Source organism: Pollachius pollachius (assembly GCF_949987615.1).
Source record: "Pollachius pollachius genome assembly, chromosome: 3".
Taxonomy (NCBI): Eukaryota; Metazoa; Chordata; class Actinopteri; order Gadiformes; family Gadidae; genus Pollachius; species Pollachius pollachius.
In genome coordinates, this window is record NC_136936.1 from 19,579,981 (window position 1) to 19,601,102 (window position 21,122).

The 21,122-nt window shown below is 44.1% G+C and overlaps 1 protein-coding gene across 1 annotated transcript; it reads right to left on the minus strand.

Annotated features, from left to right (window-relative positions):
- Positions 1–1,000: 1,000 nt before the first annotated feature.
- On the minus strand, positions 1,001–20,617 carry cwf19l2 (CWF19 like cell cycle control factor 2). Its single transcript, XM_079733537.1, has 19 exons — positions 20,524–20,617; positions 19,850–19,960; positions 19,567–19,698; positions 19,183–19,299; positions 18,789–18,908; positions 18,392–18,491; positions 15,609–15,724; positions 14,159–14,789; positions 13,533–13,764; positions 12,287–12,383; positions 10,902–11,003; positions 8,418–8,546; positions 8,022–8,159; positions 5,452–5,664; positions 5,089–5,205; positions 4,501–4,656; positions 4,248–4,328; positions 3,753–3,854; positions 1,001–1,327 (listed from the first exon to the last, which is right to left on the minus strand). Exons 1-19 carry the CDS (start codon positions 20,614–20,616, stop codon positions 1,187–1,189), a joined length of 2,928 nt encoding a protein of 975 aa, XP_079589663.1. The 5' UTR covers position 20,617; the 3' UTR covers positions 1,001–1,186.
- Positions 20,618–21,122: the final 505 nt, after the last annotated feature.

Genomic DNA, 21,122 nt, shown 5'->3' on the forward strand with positions numbered 1-21,122 from the left:
AGGGCCACACCCCCACCCTCCTCCTTGACCCGCCTCTCTCCTCCCCATTTGCATTAAAGATATAGACACCGAAACGGCACGTTTGGGGAAAGCTCAATGTGCGACTGGCTCGTAGTGGCTGTAATTCTGCACCACGGCTGAATTTCGGGAACGTCTTCAAATACTGTGTTAGGGGCCCACCACTAAAATCGATATTAAAAACATCCATAAAGTAGCATGCGATAGGACCTTTAATATACCTATATTTTGACCAGGCAAATGAATAAAAAACAGTTGATGCTTTTAGATTCATGTTTGCCACTGAATTATGACCAATTCCTCTGTATTGACGTAAAACATAGATGCAATCCAAAAATCTTTGTTCTCATTATTTCTACCAAACTTACAAATAGCCTGCTAACCAATAAGCCATCCTGGCACTTTCTTTGTCTGAAATTAATTAATGCATACTAATATTCCTTACTCATAAGAACTCACAAAATAATGCAAAGATCCTAGCACACATGCCTCTGAGTAGGTGTGCATGTGAGTGTGTTTGGAAGTGTTGCATGGGAGAGCGTTGTGTTTTAGTGACAGCTGAAGGATCAGGACGTATTAAGTCCTGGGGTTGGACAGCATGGAGAGTAATGTTTAGAGGAAGCTGTGCCGGGGCTTATGACACAAGGCCAGCCTGCCGTTAATGTGCCACCATCCACCACCCCAGCCCACATACGCAGCCTGCTCTGCAGACGCCCAAATTTAACGTTGATTAATCCAAAGCAGAGACGGATCATGGAGATAACCCACTTTAAATCAAAATAAATCTAGTTCTGATTAGAAATATGCATTGCTACGCCTCCCATGTTTGAATGACATGACTGCTCTGAAGTGAAATATTCATATCCTGATGTGACTTTACATTATCCAACTTAGAGCCAATACTAAGTGTTTATTCTAAACATATTCTTCCTGCATAGTATTGAGTTGTTGTGTACAAGGATCCCACACATTGATCAAAATCCTTTTATTTAAAACATCTAGCATATTAAAATACCTTCATCCCATTCACATCATTTTAAAAGACTGAATGTGTATGTTTATTGGCTTGAGTGTGTTTGTCACAAAAACCTTTCTTCTTGGAATTTTGGAACATACTTGTTAACTAAGTACTACACCAAGTACAACATGCATGTGTGTGTGTATTCAGCTAGCCGTCAGTCTTGGTACAGTCATACGGTTTCCACCACTGAGCGAACTGCAAGACTTTCTTCCTCTGATCGTCAAAGTTCTCCCTGATTGGTTTACGCCAGCGGCGCGGCTCCAGATCCATCATGCCTCCCACCACCTCCTGGTTAATGGGAGAAAGGGGGAGAGAGGGAGAGATAAATACAAAATAGGGGGAACAAAATGCATTATATTTAGAGTATAAGCATTGACACAAGGATAATCTCGGATCCAGCAGTACTACTATGTTATAGCATAACAACTTGAGTAAGACGGCACAGAGCCTGGCCTGGATATCAAAAACTGTACAAGTGTATTTCCACAGTGGCCGGTCCACAGCTTTGATTTGAAAATTGTACAGACACATTTGTAGAGTTTGCAGAGTTTGTGTTCACCATCAAAAGCCAATTACATGCTTACAGATCCCTGCCTCCAGTAACGTGATTGGTTGAAACAAATATGAAGCGAAAGAAAGCGGAACATCTCGTCCCCCCCCAGATTTGAGCCCTTATGCTCAGAATAAGAGACCCCCACAGTGCTAATCAAAACATGATCGTATCGCCTTTATTGAGTCATTTTAACTCACCCATACTGAAGGTACTTTTCTGTACTATACTAGCAGACCGGTTACAAAATGAGATTTGCTTGCTGTATTCAGTTTCCAAATTTCAACATGTGATGTACACTCCCTGACAAAAGTCTTGTCGCTTGGGTGCAAGTTGACCTTAAGTGCCCCTCAAATATACGACTGATCAATTTTTTTTACAAGAAATGGTTAATTTCAACCCCAACAGCTTTTGAAATAATGTTTTGGTGCCAAACAAAACTGCTGAAAAGCATTCTAACGTTCACAGCTTGGTAAAGCCGACTGAGTCAGTTTTTGCAAAGACAAAAGTCTTGTCGCCTTGTCATATGATGCACCCAATCTTAGATTACAGCCTCACCTGTGATCAATAATTGATCAATCAATTAGTGGGTGTGTATAAAAAGAACCCCAGCACACCAGACCTTCATATCAACTGCAACTTGACCTCTGACAACATGCCGGCTGACACCTTCAATGTGTCTCAGCGTCAAGTACAAAGAATAAGAAAAAGATTTGAAGAGACTGGAGATGTTTTTGACAATCCCAGGTCCGGCAGACCCCGCAAGACAACTGCTCGTGAGGACCGTTTGTTAGCTCGAAAATCTAAGGTCAGCCCCTTTTCCACTGCAGCAGAGCTCCACCAGGCCTGGTCAACTCAAGTCCCCGTGTCAACCAGAACAGTTTGTAGAAGTCTGTCTCGAAATGGCCTCCATGGTCGAATCAGTGCCCAGAAACCAGCACTAAACAAAAGGCAATTAAAAAAACGTATGGCCTTTGTCAACGCCCACAGCCTGCTAAAAAGATGGACGCTGGAAATGTGGTAGAAGGTGGATTTCTCAGATGAATCTTTGGTTGAATAACATCATAGCCGCCGCAAATATTGCAGGAGACCTACTGGAGCCCGCATGGATCCGAGATTCACACAGAAAACAGTTAAGTTTGGTGGCGGAAAAATCATGGTCTGGGGTTACATCCAGTATGGGGGTGTGCGAGAGATTTGCAGGGTGGAAGGCAATATCAATAGCCTAAAATATCAAGAAGTATTCTTGATATATATTTATATATTATAAATTTCTTGATATTTATCAAGAAGTATTCTTGATATTTTAGGGGTCAAGTTTTGCAGCAGGATGGTGCTTTATTGCATACTTCCATCTCTACATCAAAGTTCCTCAAGGCGAAGAAGATCAAGATGCTCCAGGACTGGCCAGCCCAGTCACCAGACATGAACATCATTGAGCATGTATGGGGTAGAATGAAAGAGGAAGCATGGAAGACGAAACCAAAGAATCTTGATGAACTCTGGGAGGCATGTAAGACTGCTTTCTTTGCTATTCCTGATGACTTCATCAATAAATTGTATGAATCATTGTCGAACCGCATGGATGCAGTCCTTCAAGCTCATGGAAGTCAAACAAGATATTAAATATGGATCTCACGGCACCACTACTTAATTCACTGATGTTATGCAACATTTTTTTGTATTTGAAGTAAATTATTTGTTCAATTTACACATTACTCTCCGTAGGCGACAAAACTTTTGTCTTGCCAAAATCTGACCTTTCTGTGTTCATTAAATGATCAATCTTTCTTCAGTGAAGCAAATTTATTTTAGTATATTAAACTTAAATTGGGAGGGTTTTAGCTTTCATATGAACCATTTCTAAAACCAATGGATTAATTAAAAGTCAGGTCATAAGCTGTTGTTTCTACAAAATCGATAAGTGACAAGACTTTTGTCAGGGACTGTATGTGACTGCACATGGCAAAAAGCATTCCACTCATGCGTTGTATACATCTAAGTGCATTTTACATATTTCGGGGGCTGTCGATAGACCAAATCAACAGCTATCAAAAACAGTTAGACTGAAAAGTGATAACGCCGTTGACTGTAGAATACAGGCAGCATCATAGATAAACTATGTTTAACTCAATGTCTGTTTGTTTGATGTCCGTTACTGACCTTGCCAAAGTAGTGAGGAAACTTCTGCTCATTCTCAATCACGTGAGCGAAGCCGCCCTGCAATCCAAAGTCCACGGCGAAGTAGGGCAGGCCCCTGGGAACCTGAAGACCGAGACAAATCCCGTTAGAATGCCACCTCAAAAGCCCTCCAAAACCGCTTATACAGCCTTCATCTTCAGTTAGATCAACAAAATAAGAAGGAAAACACAGAAAACCGTTGGAAGACCGGTCTCATTTTCTATTTTGGTTTAAACACACCTGTGTTGTCTAGATACATTTGTAAAAAGTCAATATTGGGTCGATATATATAGTGTTCAGTTTGTTATCGCTGAATAATTACTGGTTGGGAAATATGTAATATCGGCTTGGACCCCAGGAAGATTAGCTGGCTGTCAAGGCCTAAGCAAACGGGGATACTCTTAATAAACAAACAAACAAATCATCAACGCGAGGATCGGGAGGCACGGGGGACCAAGAGCACCATGCTTTACGTACCGCCTGCCGGATATCCTTCGACGAGAGGTTGACAACTTTCTTGTTCATGGCCCACTCCTCGTCACAATCCATGATGGCTTTCTGGAAGAAACACACGGGCCACAGACGCAGAAGTAGTCAAGTACGTTGGATCCCTTCACTGTTCTGTATCTCCAACTTTAGCATGGACCCTCCGAGGCCTTCCACATCAAGGGTTCATCAAGGGTTCATTACATTGTACAAATGGGCTGACAATGCACAGACGGACACACACCTTATAGTATATAGGAGCCATGTCTCCCAGTTCTCGGGGTAGAGGTACGCACTCCAGAACCATGTGCTGCCGTCTGCGCGGGTTCATGTGCGTCTCCATGAAGACGCAGTCCTGGTCCTGGGACTCAAACATGCGCACCAAAGAACGGCGAAACAGCTGAGGACAGAGGAGAGGGACAACACCGCAGCTGGAATGAACTGGTCTGTTTTGGTTAAGGAACTAAATAGGTTGGGGGATATAAATGCATCACAGCATGTTGCATGTTAGCTCATTTGTTATCTGTAAGGAACGCTTTAAACCACTAACTTGATTAAGTACCAGTTCGTGCAAAACATTGAGACACGTAGATTTGAACATGGGAAACATTTAGGCGACAGATTTAAATGTACTGGTCAGTGAAATGTAATGTTATGTAATGTAATAAAAAAAAAGAAGCCTTTCTCTGTTTTGTGTGTGCCCGATCCAGGAGATCATTTCTTAGATCCTGATTACTTTACTTGATATCATACGTCGCCGACGGCCATGACATGTCTGGCGCCCAGAGCAGGGGCGCCTGAAAACAACAAGGAAAAACGCAGGTTGGCCGACCTGCATCTCTGACCAGATGTCCTCGTCCAATCCCGTGGCGGAGCAGTGATGTTGGAGGGGTGAGATGAGACAGTGGCCCTCGGTCATCGACAATCCTGCTGGCAGGCTCAAATACGACTGGACACACAAAGACAAACATGTTCAAGGGCTTCTCGGGGACATGCGTGTTTCTAGAAATACCCTGCCCAACATTACTTTCAAATATATTTCATTATTTTTTATCTAATGGTTACACGGTGTATGCAGACATCTATACATTTGTACTCAATTCTGGAAAATCCTTAATTTAACGTTCATCTCCGTCTCAACTCTTATGGCCCAGCCGGTCAGCCCGTGTGGGACCGACGACAGCAGCAGCAGTACCTTGGCCCCGATGGCCACGATGAGGTGCTTCTGCAGCTCCTGGCTGTTGAAGCAGCGGGGACACTGGTCCATGGAGGCGGCCAGCCGCCGGCTCTCCGCCACCGCCTGGCTCCTCATGCGCTCCTCGTCCCGGCCCTCTCCCTCCCGCTGCGCCGCGCTCGACACAAACATGTCGTCCAGCGTGTAGTTGTCGCCGTCTGCCTTGCCCATCATCTGGGAGGGGAGGACGGAGAGCGGATGTGGGGGATTAGATGGAGTTTGACATCCATGAAGGCGGGTGGGTGCATAGAGGAGTTCGGAAAGGTTGTGACGCAAACGCATCGATACAGAGAGACAGAGAGCTAGTGTGTGTTCATGTATTTGATTGGACGCCTGATACATAGCATTTCATTACAAGCTAAGCTATTCCAGTACTACTCAGTGTTTGTTTTTCTTTCATTTAAACCTTGAGTCCAATTAAGCAGTAAATGCATAAAAGGGCATATGAATGTACAATGATTTTTAAACTTGAATTGTTATTCTCACTTCATAGTTTTGGCGTTTATTTGTCTTTCCTTTGGGTAAATGTAGCCTGGGTTCAGAGATAACACATGCAAATGATGACGTCATCCTAACATTTAGTGCCTCTTCCATACCATGTCCAGAGTGTGTGTGTGTGTGTGTGTGGGGGGGGGGGGGGGTGTGTCTGTGCACATAAACTCTGCAATGATTCTACTGTTCATCACCATGGCAACCGAGAAACGGGTCAGAATCTGTGTATGAGTAAGAGTGAGAGAAATTGAAAGAATGACGCAAGCATGGCTGTAGTGCTGGTCTGTGAGAGTGAGAGAGTGTAAGTTTGATTAATTAGCAGGAGTGTGGGCGTATATGCAAGGACGCACGCACACACACATTCGTTTTTTCGGCATATCTTTGAGGTCTTATTTTAAAGTACATCTGCTATGACACTCACAGTTCTCGCATGGGATTAATAAAGCACATTGTGTGTGTGTGTGTGTGTGTGTGTGTGTGTGTGTGTGTGTGTGTGTATGTGTGTGTGTGTGTGTGTGTGTGTGTGTGTGTGTGTGTGTATGTGTGTGTGTGTGTGTGTGTGTGTGTGTGTGTGTGTGTGTGTGTGTGTGTGTGTGTGTGTGTTTAATGCCACCCTATCTTTATAATCAGGTCTATATCCGTTCTAAAATCCGGTAACCTAAACCTGACTATCGTTATCAGCTAAACATATACACCATGTAGACATCAGCACATATACCATATAACATTTATGAGTATCCCACATATAGGTTGGCAACCAACTGGTTATTGTAAGCATATAACAGACAATCATTTGTCAATCCTGGCTAGCAAGCTGCAGTATTATGGTTTTTAAAAAGGTGTCAATATATCTCATGAGATACTATATAGCACAGTTCTGGTATCCAAACTAGCCCAATTGTTTTGGTTAGGTTGTCCTATTGGTCATTTTAATGTAGTTGTTTTAACATCAAAGTCCACTTTGGAAATGTGCACACTCGAGGTCTTGTGAGGTGAGCTGCTAGTGTGCTCATATCGAGCACTCAATAACTCCTCCTCGCATCACTCACAAACCATTCTCACAGAAAATTAGAAATGCCCCCAATGTAATGCATTATGGGTATTACCCCTCCTAGTCAGCAACAGCAAGTGATTTAGTCATTTGTAAAAACATTTGTGGCACGTAAAAATAGTACTTAGCTGTGTAGCATTTTATGCTAGCCAGTTTTGTTGTATACAGGGAATGGGTTGACCTAGCAATAGTTAGTGCTTGGCATTTGGTTCTATGAACATCCTTACTATACCGACAGCGACATAGTGTTCTCCTTCTTCTGACAAATGCACCTATTGCAAGTCACTTTGGATGAAAGCGTCTGCTAAATGCCTTAAATGTAAATTGAATGTGGAATTCAATTTACATGTATCATTCTTCAAGTAAGGCACAATGATTTGAGGAATACCAGAGTGTTCTGGAAAGATAACAATGGTACAATTGACACACTGTAGAGACAATGCAATTGTCCCTACTGACCAGAGCATAAATCTATAGCCATGATTGGTGTTGATATTTATAGATGCCCTGCCATGGTAACTGCAGATATATTTTTAGTATCCCTGATTGTAGGTGAGTCCCTGGTTGTGTGTGTGCGCGCGTATGGCCAAAAAAGAGCTTGCACATGAAAGAACATGAAAGAAACGTCATGTTAATGAATTGGATTTTAAAATCAACATGAGCCCTCTGCAGAACAGGCGTGCGCACACACACTATGTTATGCCCATCTGCGCCATTGCAACTATATGAACCACGACCATATGAGACAGTCACAGAGAGAGAGCAGTAGAAGAAAGTAAGAGACAGAGGAAACGTATAAAGTGGGACGACCAAATGTCAGTGTAGTTGAACACGAACATGAACACACACACACACACACAGTTTATGAATACATCATCACGATCGCAATGCACAAGGCACTTTACAACCCCATCAACCATCACCTCAGATGCCTGTCCAACTCGGTTGACATATTCGGAGTCTGTGGCATTGCGGGCCCAACTCTCACCTTGCCAGCCATGCGCGAGTAGAGTGCATTCTGGTCCTGGGGCGTGCTCATCTTCTCCCTGCGGACCATCTCCTGCAGACCCATACTGTCATCATCCTGGAAGTAGCGCACGCGCTCGCCGTCAACGTGAGTCTCAATCTGGGGACGGACAGACAGACCATCAGGATAGTCATCAGGGAAAGGGGAAACACAGCAGACAGTCTGGACTTGTGTAAGGGGGACAGACATCAACACCCTTCTCCCTCACACTGGCCTTTGTTAATCTTCCTTTGTGAATCCTAAGGATTGTTATTGGTTGTAACTGTAATAAGGATAGTAGGACACTCGAGGAGCACCAATTTCTGTCCTCTAAAAATAAAGCCTCCTGTGCTCCTTCCCTCCCCTCCCCTCCCGTACCGGCTTTCTCTTCCTGCGTCCTCCGTGCGGCTCCTGTGGTTCTGACGGGGCGTTGACCGGCCAGGCCCGGCCCGAGTGGTCCGTCCTGAACAGCAGTACTTCCTTCTCTTCCTCGGATTGCCCTAGAGGCTGAGACACAGACACAGACACAGACACAGACACACACACACACACACACACACACACACACACACACACACACACACACACACACACACACACACACACGCGCGCGTCATTGCTGGGTTCACTCTTGGTCGCCGACAGTCTGGCAGAGAGCTTGAGCACAATTGGACGTATCAAATGGATTGCTTTGGTTCTCAGGTCAACCTTGGTCTCCAGAGACAGAACAGAGAGAAAAGTGGGTTGAGGGAAATGGCCAGATAAAAGAAAACAGTGGGCGAGAGAGAGAGAGACAATAAAAGACCAGGAGCAGTGGAGAAACATTGGCTGACAGACCAAACAGAATCTCCTCTCCGTCTGCTCTGAACCAGCTCATTGGGACCCCATCGGTACCAGGTTTTAAGACCAACACACTGGCATCGTAACAGAATTCAAGCCCCTACCACAGCCACGACAATGCAGCACACAATTTGCATTCTTAAAACCGGAGTGGCCTTAATGGGTTGGGGGGGGGGGGGAATACAGCCTTGGCTAAGGACACAGATCTCAATACAAATTAAGGGGGGAACACAAACATGGAATTATTCCAAGATAATTTTCTGGAGGGGACATCGTTAATATCACCAATGTATATAAAATGGTCTGCCTTAACAGCCGAGTGTTTAAAATATTTATTCATACATATTTTAAATAATTAATATATGGGGGGGGTGGGGGGGGCAATGCACGGGTATGATAAGCCAATATCCGTTATAGTCCCGCTTGACAGAAATCAAAGATATACCTCAGCAATTGACTTATCCTGGCGCTACATTTGTATTTACGCAACTATTCATAAAAGGCTATATTAATTTTGCAAGACCTCCTCATGTGTGCCTTTGTGTTTAATAATCAAAAGGTCCTTGAAGCTTTTTCACAAGACCATCAATTTAAAAGCATTAATACAAAAACAATCAACCAACTGAATGCTATATATGCCAACTCTCTTCTTCATGTAAAAAATAAATAATGGAATGGTATAGCCAATTAAACGATCGTACACACAAGGGTTTTTCCTCGATAAACTAAATGGGGATGGGATTAAAACTGATTTTGTTTAAATCATTCAGATTATTAAATTGAGTATGATTATTTCTGACATGGGTATTTTACCTATTTATACTCAATACTAATAATTAGCATTCAAGTACTGAAGGAGATTACAATAACTACAGAACGAAAGACTGTCGGAATGTTCCGGCTCAGCATCGCGGCAGATTGCGTTGTGTTTTGTGTGTTGGAGAATATCGCAGTAACGCAACGGCGGTGCTTGGCCGATCTGCGCACTTCACACATTGCGCGTCACGGCGAAAAGAACACCGATGGCTATAATGGGGGCGTCAAGCTGCCGGCAAACGACAGCGCGCTGGCCGGTAATGGGCTGCCACTTGCGCGTGCATGTGTGAAGCTATAAAAAGATAGCTATGTAGATCAATAGATGCATACTTTATTGATCCCCATCAATGAAATTCAAAGGCATCAGGGGGAGACGCTGCAGTGGGAAGAGTTGTCACAGTCCACCTTGGATCTCTGGCTGTTTACTACTGCGCCATTGGCACACAGATCTCCCTCTGATCCCCCCATCCCATCTCCCCACTGCCCCCTTTTACCAAATAACATTCACGCACGTGTTCACACAAACACACAACTTCACCCACACCCCACCCACCCTCTGAGTGGCTCTATGTGAGACAACGCTTACATAGACATTTGATTCCCATTCGGTTTTCCTGGAGGTCAGACTCTGTGGAGACACTCGTGTACGTCGTGTCGTAGGATGAAAAACAAAGTGTTGAAAAACAGAGCAGGATGTAGCAGAAACTATTTAGATGAATTTTAAGGTGAGTGTCTGGAGAGAGAGATGGATGCCCTCAGGATGTCTCCATGCGTAATAAAGTAGATTTAGGGCCGCATGTGTTTGGATTATGGCTCAGATAAGAGGAATGGAGAGATAGACTTCTTAGAGAGAGAGCGAGGGCGAGAGCAAGAGAGTGTGTGTGTCTACCCCCTTAACCGTGTGGGGCTAAACATGTGTGTTGTTTGACATTGTACATGAACTGGGTCTGAAAAGGTTATCTCCATTTGTTGATGTTCACACTCATCTTGAGACACATCAAAGAGTGGGAGCCCATTATTAGGTTTGGATAAATCAGATGCCAACATTCTCCAGAGGCCCTCCTCATGGCTATCCCAACAACCAAATATTTCCTCTTGGAGGTACATTCTTCCATCAACTCTTCTGACATTTAAATGACCTCCGGATTGATAAAGAAAGGGGAGTACGTGTCGTAGCCGTCATTTATCTTCATGCAGTCTGTTTACCTGGCTTGCTCTGGCGGCATTCGCCTGTTGCAGTCTGATTGCCTGGTTTTCTTTGGCTTTACGAGCGAGCTCCATCTGGGATTTCAGCTTGTCTACCAGGGCCTTGAGGACACCAACATAAAAACATCCATAAACACATGCTCAAATAAAAACCCTCCTCTGACTAAATATCACTGTCCTGTGCGTCCTAAACAGAACGGCATTCTGCGCACAAAAGGAAGGAAATACATTTACACTGATGAACACGCACGGTTACCACTCACTCATACAACCAGAGTCACCCTTGTTGCAAAAAAAAAAGGAAAAACAGCCTCATGTACAAAGCATGCAAAGCATTAGCCTAAAATGTTCAACAAAAATAATGATTGTTATTTAAGGCAATTATTAGTAAAATGCCTTGATTGTAGTATGAATGGCACGGCCTGATATTTATTGGGACAAGCCTTTGTATGATGTTCATCATAAACATGCGTTTCAGAAATACGGAAATTGGTAAAAAAAATAATCCCATGAAAATGACAACCATGCCACTGAATTGGACCTCAATCTTTCCTCATAATATATATGTATTTTAAGTTTGACATACTGCTCGTCAGAAAGTGGATAATGTGAAGGCTAGGTTTATCGTTAGGGGATATCTTAGTCACAATTACTTCAATATAATTTAATGGTACTTTTGGAGTCCCTTGACAGAACTTTACAACCTTTTGGACCATCAAAAACAGGTTTATGTTACAACAAAACACAGCTTTTTTAAATGTCTACTGGGGATGAGGTTCTTTCTATTAAAATTGACAATTAGAGCACAGCAAACATAAGGTGTTCCTGAGTCTGTGCGTAAAAAAAGAGAGCATATGAGGGGATTCACTATTAAAAGATCACCGTAGTCATCATTGCTTTGACAGTTAAAACCAGGAAGAGGGATAGGGAGTGGCGTCAATGGATGGATAACAAACGAGTTGATATGGCTCTTAGCCTCCTTCTCTTCTAATGATGACGAATAGGAGTTTTCAAAAGAGAGATAGTGGGAGACATTAGAAAGGACACTGTGGCCATTCAAGAGACATTTACTTACTGGCTCATTTACGGTCTCATTTATAGCCATTATTATTCACAAAGATGTGACTGAAAATTGTGCTGAATGTGAAAGCCATGTTAAATAAAACATTTTAAAAGTATTACATTTTAGAGTGACTAAATGCTATCATAAGAGGAGATTTTTCCTAAAATTATTCTTAGTCAACTTCCTGAAGCCAGAATTGTAGCAGTAACTGACTTGTTTTTCAGCTAAACTCTGTGAGATAGAGATAGCACGAAACACACAGCTCCCATTTTGTCAACGGTATCCTATGAGTTTAAATGTTGGACGGAAAAGACAACCTCACCGTGTTTCCCATGATCTCGGCCTTCACCAGCTTGGCTCCCAGCTTGTTCATCTCCTCATCTGTGAGCAGGGGGAGCTCCTCTTCTTCGCTCTCCTCACTATAGAAAAATGCAATTGCGTTGTAAATGTCCAACCTTAGTTGTTCGATTTTGTAACAACCAATGTTCAGACTTGATCTTGTATGACAGAGGACACCCCATGGCATTAAACCGAGCCAATCAGAAGCACCCACCACAATATTCTTTGTTTTCTAAGAGACGGTGCTGCTGTGTTTATCTCCTCACATCTGTCCGGGGGACAGAGGTGGACAGAAACTTTTCTCTCTATTAAAGCACACCCACATCTTTGCAGACAACCACTGTGTCAATTATAACAGTGGGGTGGTTTGGTGCTGAAGTTCCCCTTCTATTAGTTGCTAGGGTTCCCATTAACTTTAGACGTTCCCAACTCCCTGCATGAAGCCCTGCCTGGGGAGCACCTGAACCCAGGATGGGGGGGAGAGGCATTGTTCTGGCCTATTACACTCCTAATGGCCTCACTCTGCCGTGGCTGCAAGACGGCACGGTTGGCTCTCCATGCGGCCGGGCCTTCAGACGCCGGGTTACCTAAACAACTTAGCCTAATGAGGTGTATCAAGAAAAGACTCTGGCTGCACCCGGGGCTACCACAGTCACAGCAGGGAGACAGCGGTAGCGACACCAGCCTGATGCACTTATGGATGAATACAGCCACCGACAACAAGAACAACAACTGGGGAATGTATGATCTTATGATGTTCGGTTATCTGACGACCACTGCGAGGGAGGCGTGCGGGTGAGGTTGTATTGATGTTTACTGAACAGAGGGAATAGAATTGAACAGCTTTCAGCCAGATATTCTCTCCGAACAGAGAGCGACCATGGCCTGTGCCGCTGAGGCTCCATTAGGAACCCACCAGCTGCAAAGACTGAATGGAGGAAGCCCACAAGCAGACGGTATGGCTGAACAGCCGGTAAGAATAACTACTTTTTGTGCAACAGCTGCAGTCGGTAGTCAGAGAAAAGGACGAGAAATTGACAGGAAAGCAGCACTTGCAGAACAAGAAAGGGCACACACAGAGTGAGTGAGTGAGTGAGCGTGTGAGTGAGTGAGTAAGGATCTCTTAGGCACAATGGGAATGGAGAATGACTAAGGCAATTGGTTCGAGAGAAAACTAAACTCATTCAGGGTTAGCATTAAGGCTCGCTTAATTGAGCCTTGTCACTGACCTTGAGGATGTGACTGCTGCCTTGTTCCCATGGTGAGCCATTGCTTCAGTAACCTTCTTATCCCCTTGATGTGGTTCTGTTGGTCTGTCGGTTCCCTGGGCCGGGCCGCTCTCCCTCCTCGAGTGGGGAACACCGTGGTGCTGACGCACCGTCTTCGGGGAATCCTCGTCGTCGGAGCTGGGCTTCAGGAAGGCCTTGGGGAGACGAGCAGGATCTGGTGCTGACCTGCGAACTGAACATGGAAAGGGATCCACTCTGTTACAGCAAACTTTCAAATGTAGAGCGTGTCGCACACTAGACAAGCCACGGTTTGACATCCGTCCTATTCCGTGTTCTATATAACGGGTCCCCATTGGGTCACAATGGATGGCGCTGCCATGCGTGCCAATTCTGATATGTTCACTCACAAAGCCTATCAAGCGTTAAAGCGGAAGTGACTCCCTGTTTCAGCTCAATTCAAAGTCAAAAATATGCATTTTTGAGCCAACAGTTCTAGGAAGGAGGGGGCGTGGGGCCGGATTATCGTGTTTATAATATATATAAAACATGTCACTTGAACAATAGTTCTTAAAAAAAAACATGCATGTCTTTGCAATCAAACGTAAAATATACCAAACTTGACCCACCTTCCCCGTCCTCATCTTCTGAGGGCTTGAGGAAGCGGCCTTTCAAAGACCCAAGGGACAGGGGAGGGGTGTGCCGGCTGCGTCCAGGGGAGGAGTCTTCTCGGCAGGATGGACGGTCGTCACGTGGGGCTCTGTCAGAAGCCCCAGGCCGGCCTCCATCCCTCTCCCTGGGCCTGTCTCTGTATCTCTCCCTGTCTCTGTCTCCCTCTCTGTCCTGCTCTGTATGTCTGCTATTGGCCCGCTCCCGCTCTCTGGGCCGTTCCTCGTCCCGGTCCATGCTCCTGCGTTTTCGCTCCCCCTCCCGGTCATCCTTTCCTCTGCTCCGGTCCCTACTGCGGTCCCTCTCTCTGTAGCGGCCTTCACCCGGGCCTCTCTCCCGCTCGCTCCCCTGTTCCCTCGGCTCGCCACTTCTCTCCCAACGCCTGCCGCCATCTCGAGGAGATAGGTCTCGCTCCCTCCCATTTCGTCCCCAGCCCTCTCTGTCGGCCTTGTCACCCTCTCCCCTCCTCCAGCTGTCCCTGTCTCCTCTCCTCCAGTTCCCCCGCCCCATGCCCCTGTTCGCCCCTCTCCTTGGAGCCCCATAGGCCGCTTCTTCCGCCTCTGCCAGACGCTTCTGGAACTCCTCCATGGACTATGAGGAGAAGAAACAACAGTTAATTAATTTATTAACATTGATATCAAAATGAACAGGGCGGTGAAAGGCAAAGGCAGATGGGCTCTTGCTGATCATTAGAAGCTGCACAAAATAATCCTGCGAGAGGTTTCACAGAGAAAAATAGGTAAAGCTGTCAAAGGTTTCCTGAAGGATGCTTTACAGATAACCCACAGACAAGGTACACCATATCTTTTAAGTACCTCACTGCACTGTCAGCAGTGTTGTGAGAGCACAGCAGTGAAATGACAGCGACAGCATTCAGTAGAGCCCTTCAAAAGTAACTGTGCTGGTGCACGTGCGATCATGTGTGTGTCAGAGAGATAGACAGGATGAAGGAGACATTGACAGAACTGACACCCGTTATTGCCCACAATTCTGTCAGAATTTGGCAAAGCCCGTCCAAGTGGATGTCAAAATAAATATTCAGAGATCTATGCATATGTGTATGCAAATGTTTGATTTAAAAAAACAAACTATTTAAATCCTAGGCAAACAGTAAACCTGATTTAGTCAATTTGATTGAAGGGTAAGTTCTTGACACAAGTAGGGTTAGGAACCGCCCTGGCCAAACCACCAGTGAATGTGGAGGACCAGACAATGCAGCACTGTGTTGTCTGCCCCCTACTACCCAACCAGTGCAGCACAAAGGATCTCGCCGTGTTCAATAAAAAAACGCAAAGGACTGTGTAAAGTAATGGGAAACTGTCATATTGCCAACCAGCTTCAAAGACACAAAAAGAAGAAGATGGACCCGCCACATGGAGGACTTTGTGTGTGTGTGTGTGTGTGTCTTACCCCGTATCTCTGGGCCACTATTTCGTTCAGGCTGCAATTATCTCTCTCTGCCTGCTCCCTCATCCTCTGGTAGCTCTTCTTCAACCAGCTCAGACCGCCATCGTTGACTGCAGACACTAGGAGGAGAGGGAACACTTGAATTAAGACATGCACACAGTTTCATTAATAGAAAATTATTAACCTTGTCCTTGATGTTATTGCTAGAACACACATATGCCCGAATATATAATCGTGATGCATAGTGTGGTCACAATCACTATGCCTTCTACACATCCATATGTAAACAATCAACAACAAAAAGGCACTAAACAACCAAGATAACAGAATTCGCTCAAGTAAAAGCGGGAAAATCTCAATATACCAGTAGAATTCGCGAATCAGGGGGTGAGTCTCTTGACAAACTTAAGTGCTAAAAGGGGAAGAACACCACTCAGCCTTCCTCTCTCGGGGGACACACACCAATGGCATATTCCAGAAAGATCCCCATGACATGTGCTCCTGATATGGGGAGTCTATCTCAATTCAATATCTGATTAAACAGATTGATCATGTTATCAAGCTGGAAACAACCCAATCTATAAAAGCGAGGTAGAGGTGATGCATATAATTGTTCCCAGACACGTAGCATCTGACATCAATTACATTTACTACACCTGGCATTAATCAGTGACCATGTTTGGTCAGGTTTTTCTTGCACGCTCAATAGGTAAACAGTCAAGCAAACAACGGGTCCAAGTATAAATCACACTGACATTGCAGCCCATGAGATTTTATCCACAACAAGCCAAAATGTTAGATTAGGATATAATTATAATCTGGATTAATGGACAATCAACAGTTGCTAAGAAACAGCCACAGCCAAAATGGCTGCTGTGGTGCAGACAATTTTAAAGGTCCCATGGCATGCTACTTTATGCTTTAATATAGATATTAGTAGGCCCTTAACACAGTATTTGAAGACTTTCCCGAAATTCAGCCGTGGTCCAGAATTACAGCCACTACGAGCCAGTCGCACATTGAGCTTTCCCCAAACGCGCCGTTTCGGTGTCTGTAGCTATAATGCAAATGAGGAGGAGAGAGGCGGGTCAAGAAGGAGGGTAGGGGTGTGGCCCTGAGCAGCTTGCGGCCACGTTACCATGCGCTCTGTTTACAGTGGATGAATCGCAATGGCGAGGCACGCACAGCCTTTGGCCGTGTTCTGTAAATATTCTAGAACACTCTGGGTGCTCAGGCAGGAGTCCTGGAGCTCTATATCTAAATAATATCATTTAATACAAAGATATCTATATCATATAATACATATTATCACCAAGGCCGCCTTAATGCACAGGCTTACCTGGGCTGAAGCCCCAGGGCCTACGACGATCAGGGGGCCTGTCTTGAGCAGCACGTAAATGTGTTTTTTTTGTTGTTTTTTTAATACTGGCTCATGATAGGCCCCCTGATCGGCGTAGGGCCAAGACAATGTGATTTTTTGTTTGGGGCTTACAAAGATCAGAGGCCTATCATGAGCCAAGAAAAAAGGGGGCCACTAGTGGTAGCTTGGCCCAGTGGCCACTTGACACCACAGCCACAGTCCAAATCAGCACGCCTGAGCTTCCATTTTTTCAAAAGGCGTGCAGGATACCTAGTGCTCGTTTTACACCAAACGGAAGTTTTAGCCACTGGGGGACGATAGGCAGGCTAGGGGAACTCATATTAATGTTAGAAAACCTCATAAAGTGAGATTTTCATGCCATGGGACCTCTAATATTTGGTTGTGCATCCCTGAGCATCTAATTTGCTTTTGATTAACTGATATGAATAGCCTGATATGAATCAGTCTTGGGAGTTTTCACAGCTGTATTTTCAGAGTGTTATCAGATCACCAGAGAAGCATTTGAATGGAAAACAACCTATAAGATAAAGACACTGAAACTTAGGCTCATTATTATATAGATACCCCTTTCCTTATTATTCCCTATATTTGTTGGACTGTTTTTTCCTCTCTGTTATGTTATGTTTCAGTCTGACCCGGTTTGGATAGATGGACACGGCCAAAACAAGCTTCTCCTCCGTTGTATTGGTCAAGGGTAACGAGTTCTGATATTTTCAGAACTCGTTGAGCATTTTTTCTCAAGACAGCCGCATATGGCCTCTTCATTGGCTTCATGGCCTCTAACAATTGAGAAAAGACGTGGGTGCACAGAAAAAAAATGTGAAGGGGTGCACATAACTTTTTTAGAGTTACTCAGGTGAGTACCATGAGATGATGTTTGGTACTCACCCCACACGTAGCGTTGTTTTATTAACATCTGATTATATGAAACTTACCCAGTTTCAAAAAGGAGATCCCATTTTCAATGCAACAAGATGGCGTCAACGGGTGAACTACTGATGGTATTGTGTGTATAAAATGTCCTTTTTTAATAAACATCTGTACACTTAGAAAGTTATCAATGCCTCGTTTCATATGTTAAGACCCTTATTATACTACCTAAGAAGAGTCGGGCTACTTCTAGCCTTTTAAGTTGTTTAAAATAACGATTTAGTTTTACCATAACACATGCCCCCATTGTTCCAAGTTTATAGCGTTTTGGTAGAATCGGCTAAAAACAGCCAGCCAGCCATATGCGCTTTTTTGCTCCCAAACGAACATTCCAACTCGTTATCATACTAAACATATCCCAGATCCATTTTACACCGGATTTGTCCTTTAATGTACATTGGCATCTCTGCAAAGTTTTCAGTTTCCTCTTTGAGAATAATGTGCAAAATGCTACTGAATGGATTGCTACTATTACCTCTTTTGGCCTCAGCAACAACAACAGCGTTCTTCTCTGGGGGCAGACCGCTTCCTCCGTCCTTCCAAAACGGGTTCAGCTCCAGCTTGTGCAGACCAGCCTGGAGACAACATGAACCTTGTTTCCGCTATTCTATGCAAGCTTTGCCCACAAAATAGATGATGGTGATGCACAATTGACTGTTGAACATAAAAAACACACAATTGGCCACCTTTGTTTCACATATACATTACATTTACATGTTGTACCTCTGGAGCTATAGATCCCTATTGGGTCAAAATACCAATAGGATACTGTGCAAATAATATACAGACAAGAACTACATTATTTACTCCACCCATGCAATGGGCTAACCATTACGTGCAATAGATATGGTTGCACAAACATCCACACCCACCTGTTCGATAGCCTCGGCTTTGGACTTCTCCTCCCCTTTCAGCCGGTCTTTCTCAGCTCGCCTCTCTGTTGTCGATGTGGTTTTCATCGCCAGAAAGTCAAAGGTCATCCACTCGTCTCGCTGTGGAGAGAAGCAATGGACAGACCGGGCAGACCAGCAGGAAAGATTACAATGACATCACTTAGTCAATCTTCTTCTTGGGCATTCTTTCCGTTCATCTCAAACCCAAAGTAGCAATACATCTGCTACCTGCTAGCTAATATGAACTACGGGGGAACGTCCATCTTTTGGGAACAACTTTCATGACACTGAGGTATCCACTTTTGTATAAATAGTGACAGTTAAAACTGGACTTCTTGTGTACGTAGCTGCAGTAAGGAGAAGAGTGCGTTACCTGGGCATCCTGGGCTGGACTACGGCTGCTTTCTGCAGCCTTGGCTTCTGCCGGAATCTTCCAGCCTTTAACCGTTTCTGGCTGGGGCTGGGCCTCCACCCACTCCTCCTCTGAGTCCTTAGATTCAGAGAGATTAGAAAATACAAAAAGAGGGTGAATTATAGCTTCATGGAAAAACACATCTTGAATGGCTTCAATATGTTTTCATGAATACATTCATAAGGGTCACATTTAGTTAAAAAAATAACGAGTGAAATAAATGTTCTTTAAAAAATATTTCTCTCTCATTAACTTTAGCATTACCTTCATTGGAGAAAAGCTGGTTGCATGGTCTGCTGTTGGTAAGCATTAGCAATAATGCATCGCATCATGGGGAGCTCATACCTCTGAGCTGTCACTACAGCCATCTCCCGTCCCTGCTCTCTTCTCTTTCTTATCTCTCTTCTTCTTCTTCTCCTTCTTGGCCTTTTTAGACCTTTTCTCTTTCTTCCTCTTCTTGCTTTTGACAGAGTCTTCCTGTAAAAGGATCAGATAAAAAAATTCTGTTTTTAGTTCATGTCAAAACGAGACAACGCCACCAGGTATATAAAAATAATCCATTAAACCAGCCTTGTTATTGTGAATAGCGTTAACTAAATAGACGAAATAAACAGACACAACATCTGACCTGTCCTATCTGCTTCAATCGTTGGTCGAGCTCAGGGAGCATCCAGGTGTCTTCTCCCCTCAGCTTCTTCAGCTCCTTTTTCTTCTCCTCCCTCTCATAACACTGCTTGGCCTGAATGAACAGGAAACAAACGACATAGCTGTGACAGGCATAAACGGCATTGAAAATCACATTATGTTATCTTCCACCTTTGAGACCCGAACGAGTATTCATGTATGTATAATGGACTTAAGCTAATGAAAGGGTAGATACAAAGAAATCGTTATGCATGTTAAGATCTCACAAATGTACAAGGGGCACAACAAGGTGTATATAAAACAAGCTTTGTACCCGTACTGCCAATCAAATATTGACTAATTCATGCACGACTACCAATCTTATTGCTGCATTAGTATCCTCAGTGGCCTGGTTTGCTTGAATCTTTTTGAGTGATTCTACACTCTACACTACTCTAGATTAGTAACCATTGCAACTATGTACTTTTAAAAAGGAAGAAATTAAATAGTTGTTCCTGTCACTGTTAGCAGTTAGCATTCGTTTAAGTTATTGTACGTTTTTGCTTAACGAACACAATGATTCAGCCGACAACAGTCAGACAGCAGTCTGTCGGTCAACAGTCAGTCACCGACGTGACCAAATCTAGGGTAAAGCTTGAGTACATTGTCGTTTCTGACCTTTTCAACCACTTCTTGACGAGCTTTTCTCTTATTTTCCTTTCTGTCTTCGATTGAATTCTCGCTTTCAAAGCTTGCTCCAAAGGCAGCCATGGTGCTGTCGTAAATGGGTTTTCATAAGTGTCGTAAATATGTTTTCATAGGTGTCGTAAATAATTTACCACAACTTGCGACTTCTGCAGGAAGGTCCCTGGTTCTGCTCACAGAACTGTGTCGCGTAGGGAGGGCCGTTGATTCAGCGATGCCGCACTGCTTCGACTGTTCGATGCAAGACGTCAACGTCGCCGCCATATTGGAGAGGTAAAGACTGGCCTGTAAACCAATACAAATAAACGGGGAGCGGCGGGTTTTCTGGATTGTAATGTAACGCGTACATTTCGTAACCAATTTCAATGTCACAACCATTTATTTTGATTTTTTTTTAACTTTTGTGAGTTGATTTATAAGTGTATATAGCCTGCATGAAATAAAATGGGCACGGGCAAATTATCCAGCATGCGCTTTTTGTAGACCATGTGTGCGTCGATGCACGCACACAGACAAACACAATTTACCATTATCAACCACCAAATGTCTGCTGGTGGATCTCAGCGGTCTCT